General features: G+C 46.0%; 1 protein-coding gene across 2 annotated transcripts in view; it reads left to right on the top strand.

Moving 5' to 3' along the window:
• LOC120027525 (protein capicua homolog) overlaps window positions 1-18314 on the top strand; it is a 34502-nt gene that overhangs the window by 12641 nt on the left and 3547 nt on the right. The window contains exons 3-17 of one of the 2 annotated variants that reach the window (XM_038972491.1): window positions 1695-1826; window positions 2332-2500; window positions 3518-3617; window positions 3910-4092; window positions 5774-5906; window positions 6481-6656; window positions 6966-7104; window positions 8041-8123; window positions 8406-8865; window positions 9727-9866; window positions 10034-10194; window positions 11584-12146; window positions 13350-13573; window positions 13777-13922; window positions 16937-17088. In XM_038972491.1, the coding sequence (XP_038828419.1) occupies window positions 1695-1826; window positions 2332-2500; window positions 3518-3617; window positions 3910-4092; window positions 5774-5906; window positions 6481-6656; window positions 6966-7104; window positions 8041-8123; window positions 8406-8865; window positions 9727-9866; window positions 10034-10194; window positions 11584-12146; window positions 13350-13573; window positions 13777-13922; window positions 16937-17088 (2961 nt within the window). Of the gene's footprint in view, window positions 1-1694; window positions 1827-2331; window positions 2501-3517; window positions 3618-3909; window positions 4093-5773; window positions 5907-6480; window positions 6657-6965; window positions 7105-8040; window positions 8124-8405; window positions 9310-9726; window positions 9867-10033; window positions 10195-11583; window positions 12147-13349; window positions 13574-13776; window positions 13923-16936; window positions 17089-18314 lie in introns of both variants that reach the window. The other variant, XM_038972490.1, reaches the window with a different exon arrangement.

Raw genomic sequence — 18314 nt, 5'->3', positions numbered from 1 at the left:
GCAAGTCAGTTAAGAAAAAATTCTTATTTACAATGACGACCTACCAAAAGGCTAAAGGCCTCCTGCAGGGACGGGGAATGGAATAGAAAATATAGAAATATAGGATAAAACACACATCACGACAAGAGACAACACAACACTACATAAAAAGAGACCTAAGACGACAACATAGCAAGGTAGCTACACATGACAACACAGCATGGTAGCAACACAACATAACAACAACATGGTAGCAACACAACATAACAACAACATGGTAGCAACACAACATCGTAGCAGCATAAAACGTGGTACAAACATTATTGGGCACAGACAACAGCACAAAGGGCAAGAAGGTAGAGACAACAATACATCACGCGAAGCAGCCACAACTGTCAGTAAGAGTGTCCATGACTGAGCCTTTGAATGAAGAGATGGAGATAAAACTGTCCAGTTTGAGTGTTTGCTGCAGCTCGTTCCAGTCGCTAGCTGCAGCAAACTGAAAAGAGGAGCGACCCAGAGATGTCTGTGCATTGTAGACATTTAACTAGGTACCAGTACCTAGTCGATGTGCAGGGGTACGAGGTAATTGAGGTAGATACTGTATGTACATAGAACTAGGAATAAAGTGACAGATAATAATAGCAGCAACAGCATATGTGATGAGTCAGAAAAGTTTGTCCAAAAAAGTATGTCAATGCAGATAGTCCAGGTAGCTATTTGGTTAACTTTTTAAACAACTATTTAGCAGTCTTATGGCTTGGGGGTAGAAGCTCTTCGGGGTCCTGTTGGTTCCAGACTTGGTGCATTGGTACCGCTTGTCATGCAGTAGCAGAGAGAACAGTCTATGACTTGGGTGGCTGGAGTCTTTGATCATTTTCAGGGCCTTCCTCTGACACTGCCTGGTATAGAGGTCCTTGATGGCAGGGAGCTCGGCCCCAGCGATGTACTGGGACGTACGCACTACCCTCTGTAGCACCTTGTGGTCGGATGCCAAGCAGTTGCCATACCAAGCGGTGATGCAGCCAGTCAAGATGCTCTCAATGGTGCAGCTGTAGAACATTTTGAGAATCTGATGACCCGTACCAAATCTTTTCAGCCTCCTGAGGGGGAAGAGGCGTTGTCGTGCCCTATTCAGGACTGTGTTGGTGTGTGTGGACCATGGTAGATCCTTAGTGATGTGGACACTCAGGGGTCACTTGAAAATGTCAGGGGAACAATCTCAATGTGACTCAAAAATCGTAAAAGAAGTTGCAATGTGTGAGACCCCATATATACAGTATATGTTGTTCTTGACCAACTAGGTTGTCATTGTGAAATATAATTTGTTCTCTATGTACTTGGAGAAATATCTGAATCAATTGAAGCATATTATATACTAACCAAGACCTATGTTCCTTTTCCAATAAGACCATGTATGTTAGTATTCCATTTGACTGTATGACCGTTAACCAGTGTGGATTCCAACATGGTGGGTCACTTCCCAATGGGGCTGAGATGGACATGACTAAAGACTGGGCTCTAACAGGAAATATTTTGTTTTTCTTAAGGGTCACAAGAGAATTCAAATGGCGGGGAATTCGGTGTGGACACGCCGTCATGGCACAAAGACAATTTGGGAACCACTTCAGTTAACCCTCACTTTTTGAGATTTTTTTCGAAACCACCAGCTATTCATAATATTTTCCTTCCGAATCCGCCTTTTCCTCCCACAGTATGGACCAATGTGGAGCCCCGGTCAGTGCCAGTGTTTCCTTGGCATTCATTGGTCCCTTTCCTGGAGCCCAGCCAGTCGAGTGCGGCTGCCCAGCCCACTGATGGCCAACAGCTTGTCAATCAGAACAACGGTGAGGATTTGATCAACACTCATGTGTTGAAATAAATAGGCCTATTCTGATCAGGTTGCATACACAACTCATTTGTGTTGTACTTACTTATATTGTGAAGATATTTATGGGGAAAAGTGTACAGTATACCGTATTGCATCGTTCACTATTTGCTGCATCACTTCATTAATAAATAACTGAACTAAAATAAGTACAAATAACAGTACAAATTAAAAAAACGTTTATGTTGGTGACATTCAACCTGCCTGTTTTTACATTGAGATTTAATTACATGGATTACATTGAGTTTATTATCGAGTCCAAGAATCATAATTTCTCTATGAAACCATTTTAGCTACTTAATGTAAGGGATAATCAACAAGGGGCTATGCGTTCTCTGTAAATAATGCATCGTGCGGAAGGTAGGTGCCACGACACAGAGCAGAGTGATAATTACCAACCAGTCATAGATGAGGCATAAAAACCAACCAGGATCCACCAGCTAACTCCCCTCTCTCTTGGTCAGAGCCTCGTTGTGGGGTGGCCCTAGTGAGTGACGGACGGGTGGGCCCACCAGATGCAGGACGAGGGTCTCCATCCCGCCCACCGCCCTCCTCCAATGACAACAACCCCCAAGCTGAAAGAGCAGAAAGAGGCGGAGGCGACAGCGAGACGGAGAGCGATGCAGATGACCCGTACGTTTTTTCTAGGTTGTTTAATGGTCGTTCGAAAGTGTGTCATCTGTTGTATTGCAGGTGACACACTACAAGTGGGATGTAAAATGAAATAATGTTGTCTGTAATATTTGAAAGCCCCTCTAGGGCTTTCTACAATAGTCTTTCACAAAGGCTTGCGTTGCAGTAGGAACCAGGAAAGACCGGTGCTCTTTCAATTGCTCTAGCTTCATTGATTGTTGAATACATTTAGTTTGATGGAGAGACCTACATAGAGCAAATGTTATAGCTGTGTTTGTATACAGTTGAATGTACCACTTTAAACCCCCAAATGGGCTTAGAAATTAAATGATGAAGAAGGATAAAGCTTTTTGCCCCACTCAACAATTCTTAATCAAGGTATGTTACTACGGACATATTCTCTTGAAGAAATAGCTATTAGCACATCATTGAAAAAGATTGGAAAATCTGCCCTTTTTTCTGGTTCTCCTACACATTTTCTGATTGGCAGGCCATATTCACATTACGTTTCTGATTGGCAGGCCATATTCACATTACGTTTCTGATTGGCAGGCCATATTCACATTACGTTTCTGATTGGCAGGCCATATTCACATTACATTTCTGATTGGCAGGCCATATTCACATTACATTTCTGATTGGCAGGCCATATTCACATTACGTTTCTGATTGGCAGGCCATATTCACATTACGTTTCTGATTGGCAGGCCATATTCACATTACGTTTCTGATTGGCAGGCTATATTCACATTAAGTTTCTGATTGGCAGGCCATATTCACATTAGGTTTCTGATTGTCAGGCCATATTCACATTACGTTTCTGATTGGCAGGCCATATTCACATTACGTTTCTGATTGGCAGGCCATATTCACATCAAGTTTCTGATTGGCAGGCCATATTCACATTACGTTTCTGATTGGCAGGCCATATTCACATTAAGTTTCTGATTGGCAGGCCATATTCACATTGAGTTTCTGATTGGCAGGCCATATTCACATTGAGTTTCTGATTGGCAGGTTCTTTCCGGGTGTAGCAAATGATGCTGCCCCGTCTACAGGCACTATGAAGAGGCGGACTCAGTCCCTCAGTGCTCTTCCAAAAGATGGAGACAGAAAGGTGAGCTCTCTGCTTGACTGTCTCTGGCTTTTATTTTATTAGCTGTGTCTCTCAGTCCAATATCTCCCATGCACATACAGTATGTGTCCCTCTCTCTGTGTGCCATTAGCTCAAACTTGAAATTGCCGTTATCTACAGATCAAGGATCAGATTACATGACCCCCAATGTCAATCTTACCATTAGGGGGATAAAGAATATCTAACCCTGTATCAGTGGTTAGGGTCAAATTCGAACTACTCCTTGTGGCTCATGGCTTCCATGCACCCTCTTACCTCTCTCTCTCTGTCTTAGAGGGAAAAGGACCACATTCGGCGGCCAATGAACGCGTTCATGATCTTTAGCAAGCGTCACCGGGCGCTGGTGCACCAGAGGCACCCCAACCAGGACAACCGCACGGTCAGCAAGATCCTGGGCGAGTGGTGGTACGCCCTGGGGCCACAAGAGAAGCAGAAGTACCACGACCTCGCCTTCCAGGTACATACCAATGATGTACAGTGCATTCAGAAAGTATTCAGACCCCTTGACTTTTTCCACATTTTGTTACGTTACAGCCTTATTCAAAAAAAAATATATATCCTCATCAACACACAATACCCCATAATGACGAAGCAAAAACTGGTTTTTAGACATTTTTACAAATGTATTAAAAATAAAAACGGATATATCACATTTACGTAAGTATTCAGACCCTTTACTCGGTACTTTGTTGAAGCACCTCTGGAAGCAATTACAGCCTTGAGTCTTCTTTGGTATGACGCTACAAGCTTGGCACACCTGTATTTGGGGAGTTTCTCCCATTCCTCTCTGCAGATCCTCTCAAGCTCTGTCAGGTTGGATGGGGAGTGTCACTGTACAGCTATTTTCAGGTCTCTCCAGAGATGTTCGATCTGGTTCAAGTCCGGTCTCTGGCTGGGCCACTCAAGGACATTCAGAGACTTGTCCCGAAGCCACTCCTGCGTTGTCTTGGCTGTGTGCTTAATGGAAGTCACTGTGTTCCTGGGGACCTTCAATGCTGCTGAAATGTTTTGGTACCCTTCCCCAGATCTGTGCTTCGACACAATCCTGTCTCAGAGCTCTACGGACAATTCCTTCGACCTCATGGTTAGTTTTTTTCTCTGACATGCAATGTCAACTGTGGGACCTATTATAGACAGGTGTGTGCCTTTCCAAATCATGTCCAATCAATTGAATTTACCACAGATGGACTCCAATCAAGTTGTAGAAACATCTCAAGGATGATCAAAGGAAACAGGATGCACCTGAGCTCAATTTCGAGTCTCGTAGCAAAGGGTTGGAATTCTTATAAGTTATTTTTTATAAATTTGCAAACATTTCTAAAAACCTGTTTTCACTTTGTCGTTGTGGGGTATTGCTGAGGATTTTTATTTATTGAATCAATTTTTGAACAAGGCTGTAACATAACAAAATGTGGAAAAAGTCAAGGGGTCTGAATACTTTCCGAAGGCACTGTATATAAACCCTGGATGACCGACAGGGTATTGAAGCCACTGCACAGTCATCTTGGTTTCTCCTCCAGTGTAAAAAAGATTTTGGAAGCTATAGAAATTCATTTATTAATGTCTACATTCATTTTTTGCATGTTTATTCTATTACAGACACCCTAATGCATACGTTTAAATTATATTATGTTAGCTAAATATAAAAATGTAATTAAAAATATATATAAAAACATTTTCCTTAAAGTATTTTTTTAAGAGAGTTCTAATGTTACTGTCCCCACTACAGAAAAAAATACTTAAATACATGTAGTTTTGTTCTTGAAACATTTAATTGAAATGCTGTATAATTCTATTCATTCCCGTGGAGGACTATTCCTACTGGGGGAGTGCCAATATGGCCGACCGGTGGCTTCAAAGCCTCTCAATGGCCAATACATAGCATCAGCAATCCAGGGTTTATACACATCATTGGTACATAGACCATACAGCACAAACAGATCTGGGACCAGGCAATAATGATTATGTTAATATCAAAAGATTGTGTTGTTTATTGTGCCTTTCAATATACCCAAGGACTCTGAACCCGGAGAATAGGATATTCGGTTTTCTTTCTTTCTGTCCTTCCTTCTATCCTTTTCATGTTATGACTCCTTTTGACTGACTCCATTCTCCCTCCCTCCATTCCTCCCTCCCAGGTGAAGGAGGCTCACTTCAGGGCCCACCCAGACTGGAAGTGGTGCAACAAGGACAGGAGGAAGTCTATCTCTGAGGGCCGAGGGACCCCAGGGGCCAAAGTGGCACGCGAGAGGAGCATGTCGGAGAGCGCAGGTCAGAGTGTGTGTGTGTGTGTGTGTGTGTGTGTGTGTGTGTGTGTGTGTGTGTGTGTGTGTGTGTGTGTGTGTGTGTGTGTGTGTGTGTGTGTGTGTGTGTGTGTGTGTGTGTGTGTGTGTGTGTGTGTGTCTTTTCACCATAGGTGTGTTTGCATTTGTGTATGTTTATTTATCATCTTAAGGTCTTACACTTTACTTACAGGAACATGTACATCATAGTGAGAGGACTGTAATGAAAAGTGTTACCTACTTATTGGTATGTGTCTGTACTCCACTCCTCTGAGGGTGCGTGTGGGTGGGTTTGTTTTTCCCTGTGCTTGTACAAGCTATTTTGAATCATCTTGGTTGTGTGTAATTGTATGAGTGCGTTTACTATTTGTAAATGTCTTGCATGCAATATACGCTATTGGCCTGTTTCCCGGACACTGGACGAAATGGCAAACTCAATTGAGAATCTCCATTGAAAGTGCTTTTTAGTCCAGCACTACGCTTAATGTGTGTCTGGGAAACCAGCCTTGTTTAATTTGTATATGGTTTTACTAAGACTCTTTCTCCCCCCTCCTCCTCCATAGAGCCCGAGTCAGTGTCACAGGGCATGGAGGTGAAGGGTACGGCAGGCCCGGGCTGGCCTGGGGGCTCTGAGCATCATGTGGGGGACTACAGTGGCCAGCTCCCTCGCCCCCGTGCCTTCTCCCAGAGTGCAGTACACAGCCTGGAGAGGAGGGAGCGGACCAGAGATGTGGAGAAGGTACAAGACTGATATAGTTAGTGGCATCCCTTTTTCTTCCGTTCTACCTGTTTTGTGCGCCATTTTCCACTGCTTATCCTTTTTTTTTTTGTATTTTCTTTTTTTCCTTTTTTTCCCATCATTCTTCTCTCTCTGTTTAGCAATAGTTCCACAGTAACAGACTGCGTTACAGTATATCTCAAAGCACTTAGCATAGTAAGAAGGGAACTCACCCGTTTTTACTTCCAATGTATGGCGCCCACACACAGGTGATGCACGGCGGCCAATGGAGCCGTGGAGCTAACTTCTGGCTCTGCATTTCTCACCCAGTTGTGTCGAGAAGGGACCGGCTCGTTCCGCAGCCTCCCCCCTACTCTCTCCCTGGCACAGTGTGGGGCCAGCGAGGACGTGACCAGCGACGAGGAGCGCATGGTTATCTGTGAGGAAGAGGGGGACGATGATGTCATGGGTGAGGTCACAGTCATATTTAGGGGGTGTTGCTAAATTCACTCTGGAGTGCCAGAGTGTGCTCAGAGTGTGCTCTGGGCGTTCGTAAATTCAGAGCGTTTCGCTCTCGGAGCGTTCAGAGTGCACTCTGGTCGCTTTGGCCGACGAGTAGCGATGATCTGAGCGTTCTGACCTCACAACGGCAGTCAAGCACCCACGCTAACTGGCTAACGTTGGCTAGCTTGCTAGCTACTTCCAGACACAAATGAGAGAACACCTCACTCTGTCCATTTTACTCTAGAGGGTTGGTGACTGTAACTGTGCTGCTCGCAACAATTGAATTACGACGTTTACTGACACCGTTCATATTCAGCGGGTGTTGCGCATTCGTAAGTTCATCAGTTATTCTGCGCTCTGGCACACTAGGATGAGAGTGCTCTGAAATCGGAGTAGATAGCCAGAGTGAATTTACAAACGCACCCTTAGTGTGGCTACCATAGAATTAGGAATTAGAATTTAAAAAAAGAAATGCTGGAAATACATCACCTATGCCTCTACTGCCATTCATTCCAATTAGACTGGTTTGGATTTCTCCCTGACCAAAATGGCTGCCATTATCATCCCTTTCTGGAACTTTGAGGGTTAATGACATAGCTCCTCTAGTAATTTAATAGGATCTCTATGATGTCCACTGTCGCATTCATAGAAAAATAATAGATGACCTATTCTGTTTCTACGGTTTTAATACTGTTCCTGTTCTATGACTCCTCAATGTCTTGCACATGTAGTCTGTAGTGTTTTACGACAGGAATTATCTCACAGATGACTTATTTCCCCCTAGCTGGGATGTTGGTTGTCTGTCTTGTATTCGTCCATTTTTAATGGCACGTTCCCTATTGTTTCATTACTGTCTTTACTGTCCTATCACGTCTGATTGGACCTTTTGCTTTATGTCCAGAGGACTCGTGCCCTGAAGGATCCATAGACCTCAAGTGTAAAGAGAGAGTGACTGACAGTGACGAGGATGAGCCGGATGGACAGGTACCCTACACGTTTAGCCGTATAGCCTCTTTAGCCTTTTGGACTGTAGGTGCTATTAACTAGGTACAATTTAGATTTCATGGGTAATGGAGCTGCCAAATGAAGTAGCATTGTCCTACTGAATATTAACAGATATCTAGTAGATTCGATTCCTACTGTTTCTTCTCACCCGTGCTAAGGTGGTGTGAGTCTGATCCAGTTTAAATTCTACGTTGGTGCACTAAGATAGTTAATTCAGGAGGAACCTTAGTTAACATTTCTCTTTGATCTCTCCCCCTCCAGCAAGCCTTCCAGCCAGTGGTCCGTTCCTCTCTCCCCTCCTCCACCAACACCTCCCACGCCGACTCTCACTCCGACTCTACCAAGGGGGACACAAGGGGCAGCGCCGGAGAGAGCTCTGAGAGGAAGAGAAAACGAGGGATGGAGGGAGGAGAAGAGGGAAGTGGAGAATCCAAAAGAGGAAGGGGTGGAGGGGGGCACGTTCCCTCTAATTCCATCCCTGGATCGGCGCCCAACACCTCGGCCCCTGCTCTAGGTTATGGACTCACCCAGGTGCTCGGTGCAGTCCGGATGGCCCCCACCATGGTGACCAACATGGTATGCCCCATCACCAGCATGCCCATCCCCATCGCCAGCAAGCCAATGGAAGGCTCCATTGCCCTCAGTGCACTGCCTGGGGAGGAGAAAGCCACGCTTCTGATTGGAGGACCGGGAGCAGGAGGCGGGCCTTTCACAGCAGGGGGTGGGTACTTGTCCTCGTCCTCTCCAAATCCTGTGAGTGTGGGGCCGGGGGGGCTGCAGGTCACCAGTCTAGTGCTGGGAGGTGCTTTCCCCAACCAGTCTATACAGCTCATAGCCCCGCCTCAGTCTCTCTTAAGCTCCACCCACAGCACCCTGCCACTCCCCCTCCCCCTGCTGCAGCCCCAGTTCCTTCCTGCCAGTTCTCTCACCCCCCCTGGCGGTGCCAAGCCTGGCCTCACCCAGGTGCAGTACATCCTGCCCACCCTGTCATCTGTCAGCGCCAACCCCAAGACCCCCTCCCCCCAGCTAACCCAGCAGCCAACCGGCGTCCGCACGCTGCCCTCCACTCCGCCCACACATGTCTCCCTGGCCAATGGAATACATTCGGGGGCAGGAGTGGAAATAAGATATGCCACAGTGGGAGGGGTCAGCCCTGGAGAAAGAGGTGAGAGAGAGGAGAGATTGGCCGACAGGGATGGAAAAGGGGAGGACCTATGGAAAAGGGGAGGGTACTTTGTTATATACAAAGGGGATATGTTTACGACCATCCAAAATTCATAAGTCTAAGTTTTATTTTTTGGGGGGGTGAGTTAGTTGAATGCTCCTTCAAGCCCAGAATAAGTGTAACCCTCTGTTTAGTCTAACACTTTAATGTTACCTGTCAGTGAGAGATTCATCACCTTATGGTTGTCATTAGTTATCATGCCAACACAGTCTTACCTAAACCAACATCTCTCGCTTTCTCTCTCGCTCTCTTGCTCTCGCTCTCTCTCTTGCTCTTGCTCTCGCTCTCTCTCTCTCTCTCTCTCTCTCTCTCTCACTCTCACTCTCACTCTCACTCTCTCTCTCACACACACACCAGTCCAAGCCCAGTCTCCAGTCTTGCAGAGCAAGATGTTGGTTCCCATGGCAACAGTGAGAACCGGCTCTACTCCTCCTCAGCCCAGCTCCCTGGTGGCTCCTCCCCTTCCTGTGCAAAATGGTGCTCTACCAGGAAGCAAGGTAGCGATTATTACACAAAAGCATTACATACAATATAACAGCAACTTTCCGAAAAAATGTGTTGTTACTGCGGGAGTAATGACACACAACCCATGCTCCATGCAGCGGATGCATGGGGACCACTAGCCTCTTGGCTGACCTGTTGATGTGTGTGTTATCCTGCACAGATTATCCAGATCGCCCCCATGCCGAGGGTCCAGACAAATGTCCACTCTGCTGGAGCAGTGCATCCTGGGAGTTCCTTCCCTGTATCCATGGCAACAGCCACTGTGATGACTCCTGGCATCACACCCCCTCAGACCGTGTTGCTAACCTCGCCTCCAACAAGGTACTCACTTTAACCTACGAGAAACGTCTGATTATCCAGTATATATACTGAACAAAAATATACATAAGCGCAACATGTAAAGTGTTGGTCCCATGTTTCATGAGCTCAAATAAAAGATTCAATACATTTTCCATATGCACAAAAAGCTTATTTTTCTCACATTTTGTGCACAAATTTGTTAACATCCCTGTTAGTGAGCATTTCTCCTTTGCCAAGATAATCGATCCAGCTGACAGGTGTGGCAAATCAAGAAGCTGATTAAACAGCATGCTCATTACACAGGTGCACCTTGTGCCGGGGACAATAAAAGGCCACTCTAAAATGTGCAGCTTTGTCACACAACACAATGCCACAGATGTCTCAAGTTTTGAGGGAGCATGCAGTCGGCATGCTGACTGCAGGAATGTTCACCAGAGCTGTTTCCAGAGATTTTAATGTTCCTTTCTCTACCATAACCCGCCTCCAACGTCGTTTTAGAGAATTTGGCTGTACGTCCAACCGGCCTCACAACCGCAGACCACATGTATGGCGTCGTGTGGGTGAGTGGTTTGCTGATGTCAAAATTGTGAAGAGTTCCCAATGGTGGCAGTGGGGTTATGTTATGTACAGACATAAGCTACGGACAACGAACACAATTTCATTTTATAGATGGCAATTTGAATGCACAGCGATACCGTGACGAGATCCTGAGGCCCATTGTTGTGCCATTCATCCGCCGCCATCACCTCATATTTCGCATGATAATGCACGGTCCCATGTCGCAAGGATCTGGGCACAATTCCTGGAAGCTGAAAATGTCCCAATTCTTCCATGGCCTGCATACTGAGAAGACAGCTCACCCATTGAGTATGTTTGGTATGCTCTGGATCCACGTAGAACACAGCGTGTTCCAGTTCCCTCCAGTATCCAGCAACTTCTCACAGCCATTGAAGAGGAGTGGCACAACATTCCACAGGCCACCGTCAACAGCATAATCAACTCTATGCAAAGGAGATGTGTTGCACTGCATGAGGCAAATGGTGGTCACACCAGATACTGACTGGTTTTCTGATCCATGTCCCTACCTTTTTTTTATGTATCTGTGACCAACAGATGCATATCTGCATTCCCAGTAATGTGAAATCCACAGATCAGGGCGTAATGAATTTATTTCAATTGACTGATTTCTTCAAATGAACTGTAACTCAGTCAAATCTTTGAAATTGTTGCATGTTACGTTTATATTTTTGTTCAGTGTGTATGTCCCACTATTACTTTCACGTGGTTTTAATGACAAGAGAACCTCTGCAGACTTCTAGTTTATTGTGGCTGTGCCTTTGTCAATTGACCTTCATCAGAACAATGTGTACATAGCTGACCCTCCTGCATTTTGGTTCTCCTTTACTCTAGGATCACTTATGTCCAATCAGGCACCGGAGTGGTCTCCACGGCAACAGTCCAGGCCCCTCCCTCTTCAGGCCCCGCCTACCTGCCATCGTCCCTGACAACCCTGGGCTTCACCGCCATCGCCCCGGCCGGCCACGCCCTTGTGCACCCTCTCGTAGCGGGCCAACCACCCTGGCTAGCCCCAGCCCTTTCCCCTGGAGCCCCGGGGACCGGACGTCAACTCCTCACCACCATTTACCCGGCCCAGAACGTCACCCTGGCGCCAGATGTGGTTACCATGACCTCCGTGCCCCCCAATTTGGCTCAAGAAGTGTCCGGCCAATCATCACACTTGGCTGTCGGCGTCCAAGGTTCAAAGGATGTGACCCGGTCACATGAAGAGGGAATGCCACACCTGACTGCAGAGATGGAGCACAAGCCAAAGGTCGAGGGCCAGGCCCAAAGGAAGACCAAGACACAGACAAAGAAAGAGAGCATAAAGAAAGAAAAGATGACAGAGGATGTCGAGGCACATAGCAAACCCGGTGCTAACTCAATGGGTACGTCCAACAGCAACACACCAACAGGTACGTCAAAACTGTAGTCCGCCTGCCCTCACTCTCACTCTGTGCCCTTTCACCTCCTCTCTCACCTCCATCTCTCCACTCCTCACCTCTCTGCTTATGACCTCTTCTGCTATAGTTGCCTCTTTTCTAACTAGCTGTGCTACTATATACACTATATATACAAAAGTATGTGGACACACCTTCAAAATAGTGGATTTGGCTATTTCTGCCCTGCTAGAGTTGTCCCTGTCATCTATAAATGCAGTTATTGTGAAGTGGAAATGTCTAGGAGCAACAACGGCTCAGCCGCGAAGTGATAGGCCACACAAGCTCACAGAACGTGTTGCACATAAAAATCTGAGTTCCAAACTGCCTCTGGAAGCAACGTAAGCACAAGAACTGTTTGTTGGGAGCTTCATGAAATGGGTTTCCATGGCCGAGCAGCCGCACACAAGCATAAGATCACCATGCGCAATGCTATGCGTCAGCTTGAGTGGTGTAAAGCTCGCTGCCATTGAACTCTGGAGCAGTGGAAATGCGTTCTCTGGAGTGATGAATCACACTTCACCATCTGTCAGTCCGACGGACGAATCTGGGTTTGACGGATGCCAGGAGAACGCTACTTGCCCCAATGCATAGTGCCAACTGTAAAGTTTGGTGGAAGAGGAATAATGGTCTGGGGCTGTTTTTCATGGTTCAGGTTAGGCCCCTTAGTTCCAGTGAAGGGAAATCTTAATACTACAGTATACAATGACATTCTAGACGATTCTGTGCTTCCAATTTAGTGGCAACCGTTTGGGGAAGGCCCTTTCCTGTTTCAGCATGATAATGCCCCCGTGTACAAAGAGAGGTCCACACAGAAATGGTTTGTCGAGGTCGGTGTGGAAGAACTTGATTGGCCTGCACAGAGCCCTGACCTCAACCCCATCGAACACATTTGGAATGAATTGCGACGCCCACTGCGAGCCAGGCCTAATCACCAAACATCAGTGCCCGACCTCACTAATGCTCTTGTGGCTGAATGAAAGCAAGTCCCCGCAGCAATGTTCCAAAACTAGTGGAACCCTTCCCAGAGGAGTGGAGGCTGTTATAGCAGCAAAGCAGGAACCAACTCCATATTAATGCTCATGATTATGGAATGAGATGTTCAACTAGCTGGTGCTTTTGGTCATGTAGTGTATTTTTACTAGGAATCATGAGCCACTATCGTGTCTTTTCCTGCAGGGAGTGAAGAAAACGGTGGTCGAGCCAGCCACGTGAAAGAAGAGAACACGGACGATGCCAGAGATTATGCCAAAGAGAAACAGACAGATGTGGATGGAGAGAGGGAGAGGGGGATAAAGATGGAATGTGGGACACCTGAACCAGAGAGGTCCAGGGAGACAGATGATTGGCCCCATGAGGGCCACAACAAAGGGGACAGTGGCAACGGGGGCCACAGCAAAGGGGTAAGAGACGACTCTATAGATATTGCAAAAGTAATGCAATTAATTTGTTAATCGTCCTGCAAACGATTATTGCGACACAAACAATTATCGCAAAACACTGATCAAGGACGAGGCTGCTGGTATGGTTACTGATCCTTCCTTATTTTATTCTCTCTCTCTCTCTCTCTCTCTCTCTCTCTCTCTCTCTCTCTCTCTCTCTCCAGGCTGGACCGAGGGAACCTCCCCACCCTCCCACAGGACAGGACACTCCTCCGCCTGCCCCACACACTGACAGGGACGCGCCCCCCTCAGCCAAGAAGACCAAATTCCGCCCTCCGCCACTCAGAAAGCCCTCCGACTTCATTGACAAGTGAGTGGCAGGGATTGGGGGAGGGGGCAATGGGAGGAAATGAAAATGTCACCATAGTTGACAGTAAATATGTATTGACAGTTGACAGTTATGCCCAATTGGAGAAGATTTTGTAGCCAGGGAATTAGTTGGTTGGAGCTTGTTGCTTACATCAGTAATGTTGAGGGTTCGATCCAGACCCGGCGCCAGGATAAAGTGACTAAAGGGGCAGTTGTAATCGGCGAGAGGGCTACATTTCTGGGGGGGTTCTTGCATTGGAATTGTATTGAATTCTGCTTATATCACGCCACACCACAATAAACATAACGTTCACATGCAGAGACTCCGAGATCATTGAGTGCTTTTGAAGTGACAGGTTGGAAATCTACCCTCTCTCTGCTGCGCTGTATCAGCGTAAAATAGGGGCTTTCTAGTAGTCGTAAGGGCAAATATTCAGGAGGCAGGCAGGTAGAGGTGCAAATGAGTGTTGGATTTATTTACACAGCGCTGGTGTTTGAAAGATGACGGTGGTATTTACAAATATATATACAAAGTTCAAAATAATCTCATCAGGCAAAACCTGTCTTAACCAATAATGCATTGGTGGGGTCTACCAGTCTCAAATACAACCTCCCGTTGAGTTACCCAAACGTGAACTAACTAGAACATCCCAAAATGGGCACTTAAATACATTTGGCCAGTCCTATTCTCAGCACGCAGGCCAGGTATGTCCACCACAGGTCAAGTTGTAGAAACATCTCAAGGATGATCAATGGAAACAGGATGCATCTGAGCTCAATTTCAAGTCTCATTGCAAAGGGTCTGAATACTTATGTAAATAAGGTATATCTGTTTAAAAATGTTAAATACATTTGCAAACATTACTAAAAACCTGTTTTCGCTTCATCATTATGGGGGTATTGTGTGTAGATTGATGAGGACAGAACGTCATTTAATCCATTTTAAAATAAGGCTGTAATGTAACAAAATGTTGAAAAAGTCAAGAGTCTGAATACTTTCAGAATGCGCTGTATGCACGTTCACACGACATTACACATGACGGAGAAACCAGACTTATGCTCTCCAAAACAAAGACAATGAAGAAATTGACAGGTAAATGCAATTAAATAAACCAAAAGTTCTTTATCACAAGTGTTGCGTAGTTTGTGAGCTCTCCAAACAACGTTTCCTTTTGGAGAATAAGAATGCTATGAATATATATTATATTGAATGAATTATCAACATTTCCATAACCAAACATTCTAAATTAATGGGGGAATATGTAGACATTAATAGTAACTTCACTGATGAATATACACTGAGTGTACAAAACATTAAGAACACCTGCTCTTTTTGTGACATAGACTGACCCAGGTGAAAGCTATGATCCCTTATTGATGTCACTTGTTATATCCACGTGAATCAGTGTAGATGAAGGGGAGGAGGCTGGGTAAAGAAGGATTTTTAAGCCTTGAGACAATTGAGACCTGGATTGTGTATGTGTGCCATTCAGAGGGTGAACGGACAAGACAAAAAATATAAGTTCCTTTGAACGAGGTATTTAAGTGCCTTTGAACGGGGTATGGTAGTAGGTGCCTGGCGCAACCCTGCTGGGTTTTTCACGCTCAACTGTCTCCCGTGTCTATCAATGGTTCACCACCCAAAGGACATCCAGCCAACTTGACACAACTGTGGGAAGCATTGGAGTCAACACGGGCCAGCATCCCCGTGGAAAGCTTTCGACACCTTGTAGAGTCCATGCCCAGCCAAATTGAGGCTGCCCTGAGGGAGAAAGGAGTGGTGCAGCTCAATATCAGGAAGGTCTTCCTAAAATGTTGTACACTCTTGTGTATATTTCACAGGGCATTGATAAACATTGACACAATAAAACAAATAGTGGGGCAGAATTGGCGCGAGTCAGTGTGCAATAGTGGAGAGGGAAGTGGCTATAGCACCTCTTCGCCACACACCCCTCTCCTTATTCTGGTCTCAACATATTTAATGATGCTGGAGACACGTTCCTCATTCATAAGCAGTAACCTCATAAACATTGTCAGGACGTAACACTGGTCATTCTCCCTGCAACTGAAATCATTACCGTTCAGTATTTCTGTCCACCCACATTAAAGGCACACACTACCCAAACTAATGGACATGTGACAGCAAGGCAGAATGGCACATTCCAAACGAGCACTGGGTACATGATGCGTATTGACCAACATGTCGTGTCCATTTGGTGAATGTAGATTGGCAGAGCAAATAAAGGAACATCACAGCACAGCCATGAACTAGATGCCCAGGACCTAAACACTGTCCATGAACCTTTTGGCTAATCAGGGGCTTTGTTGAAGCAGTTAAGGAAGCATCCTCTCCCGACACGATGAACAGTGGACCCTGGGGTTGTCTCCAGAGCCCCCAGCAGTGATGCAACTTCCATGCCACACCCAGGAACATTTTGCGATGCAGTCATTTTTTTCTCCAAGCCCGGGGAATGGGTCAGAGAACTCCCTCTGTCCTCTCCGGGCTCTGGAGAGAGCTCGTCATAATCAATTCAGTGTCAGTCAGTGTCGGGATGAAAACCTCACACACCCCCATCATAGGGCAGACACTCCTGCAGAGCACCCCCCCACCCCCACCCCACATAGGAACAGCAGAGGAGCAAGGAGACATTTCGACATTCAATATGGCACCCGACCGGTAAACTTGACCCCGCCTTTTATAAATCAAAATCAAATATTACAGGCGGAGGCGTATCACGTTGTTCACTTAGCCTACAACAGAAATGAGAAGCGTTTTTTTCACGCTTTTTATGGAAACCCAGAGGAGTCACACCTAACCGTCTCAGTGGCTTTACATAGCCCCGCTACATACACCGTGGCGTGCTCTGTCCATTGTGCTGATACCATTCAGAAAAACTGAGGAGGCACACCTTTGAAGTGAGGGGGCTAAGCCCTTTTTAGCTCCCTCGTGGAGTCGGGTACGGTTCGATCCCAACATGGGCCTCATAAAATCTAACTCTATTTCAACTGTACCAGGGTCCTGTCGGGGTCCTATTTTGAGGAGCGCTTTGCCGAGCTGCCAGAGTTCAGACCAGAAGAGGTGCTGCCCTCTCCCACCCTCCAGAGTCTGGCCACTTCCCCCCGAGCCATACTGGGCAGCTACCGGAAGAAAAGGAGGAACTCCACAGGTGAGAGAGAGACAGAGAGATAGCATTAAAAATGAAAAATGTGTTTACAAATTTAGCCTGTCCGCTATACAAATTGAATCTCTAACATTATTGAAATTTGACTTGGACAATAGAGAGTGCAGCCTCTTCCACATTCATACAGAAATACATAGAATTAATTGAGAATAACACCCCGTCATACACCACCCTCCCCACCCACACAAAAAAGTTAATAAGTTCATGTCAGGCAAGGCTGTGACTAGGTGGCAGTTCCATCTAGTCACAGATACCCATAGACTTCCAGTCATTGCGCTAACGCTAGTTAGCAATGGCTCGCGAAACTACCTCCAACCTCCTTCATACTGGACACAGAGGCATTAAAATGGTTTCCACAAGTTCATCTGACTCTGGGGAAGTAGATAAAGGGCCTCATTGCCAAAATTCCCAAAGTATCCCTTTAAGGCCTACAGGCCAGCTCCAGTCCGTCATTGCCATCTCCCACGTCTGCCTCGGGGACAAGTGAATATTTATATCTGTTCAGCCTGCATATAGGCACCATATAACGCCTCGTAGATGGCATCAGCTGGAACTCTTTTCGGTGCATGTGTGGGGTCCGATATGACCTTTCTGGCCTGTCTGATGATGGTCTCCTGGAAAATATCCTGGAGAGAGGAGGGAAGTGTCATACCAATAATCTTCCCTGCTGTCTTGGTCAGTCTCAAAATTTGGGATTGGAGGTTTAAGTTTAAGCCATATCTTGAAACAAGCATGACTAGGGAGAGATTTGTCCAACATATTCAAAAGAAAATGTAATATGAATCTAGCACAGCCACTAAAATAAATTTGAACGGATTTCTTTCCTCCGTCAAGACCAGAAATACATGATAATATTATTCCATGTTCTATTGGATTCTGGAGTTAAAAACGCCTTCTCTTCATTCTATATCTGCCTCCTCTTTCTTCACTCACTCACCACCACCACCTCCTTTTCCTCTGTATCTTCTTCCTCCCCTCTTTCTCTGTCTTCCTCCCCCTCCCCTTCTTCTGTATCATCCTCTTCCTCTTCCTTTCCCCCTCTCTTCCTCCCCTCCTCTTTCTCTGTCTTCCTCCTCCTCCCCTTCTTCTGTATCATCCTCTCCCCTTCTCTTCCTCTCCTTCTCTTTCTCTCCCCTTCTCTTCCCTTTCTTCTCTTTCTCTTCCTCTCCCCTTTTCTTCCTCTCTTCTCTTCCTCCTCCTCTTCTCTTCCT

The sequence above is a fragment of the Salvelinus namaycush genome, chromosome 32 (assembly GCF_016432855.1).
Source record: "Salvelinus namaycush isolate Seneca chromosome 32, SaNama_1.0, whole genome shotgun sequence".
Taxonomy (NCBI): domain Eukaryota; kingdom Metazoa; phylum Chordata; class Actinopteri; order Salmoniformes; family Salmonidae; genus Salvelinus; species Salvelinus namaycush.
Note: the sequence above shows the minus strand (reverse complement) of the source record. Positions and strands in the feature narration are given on the sequence as shown.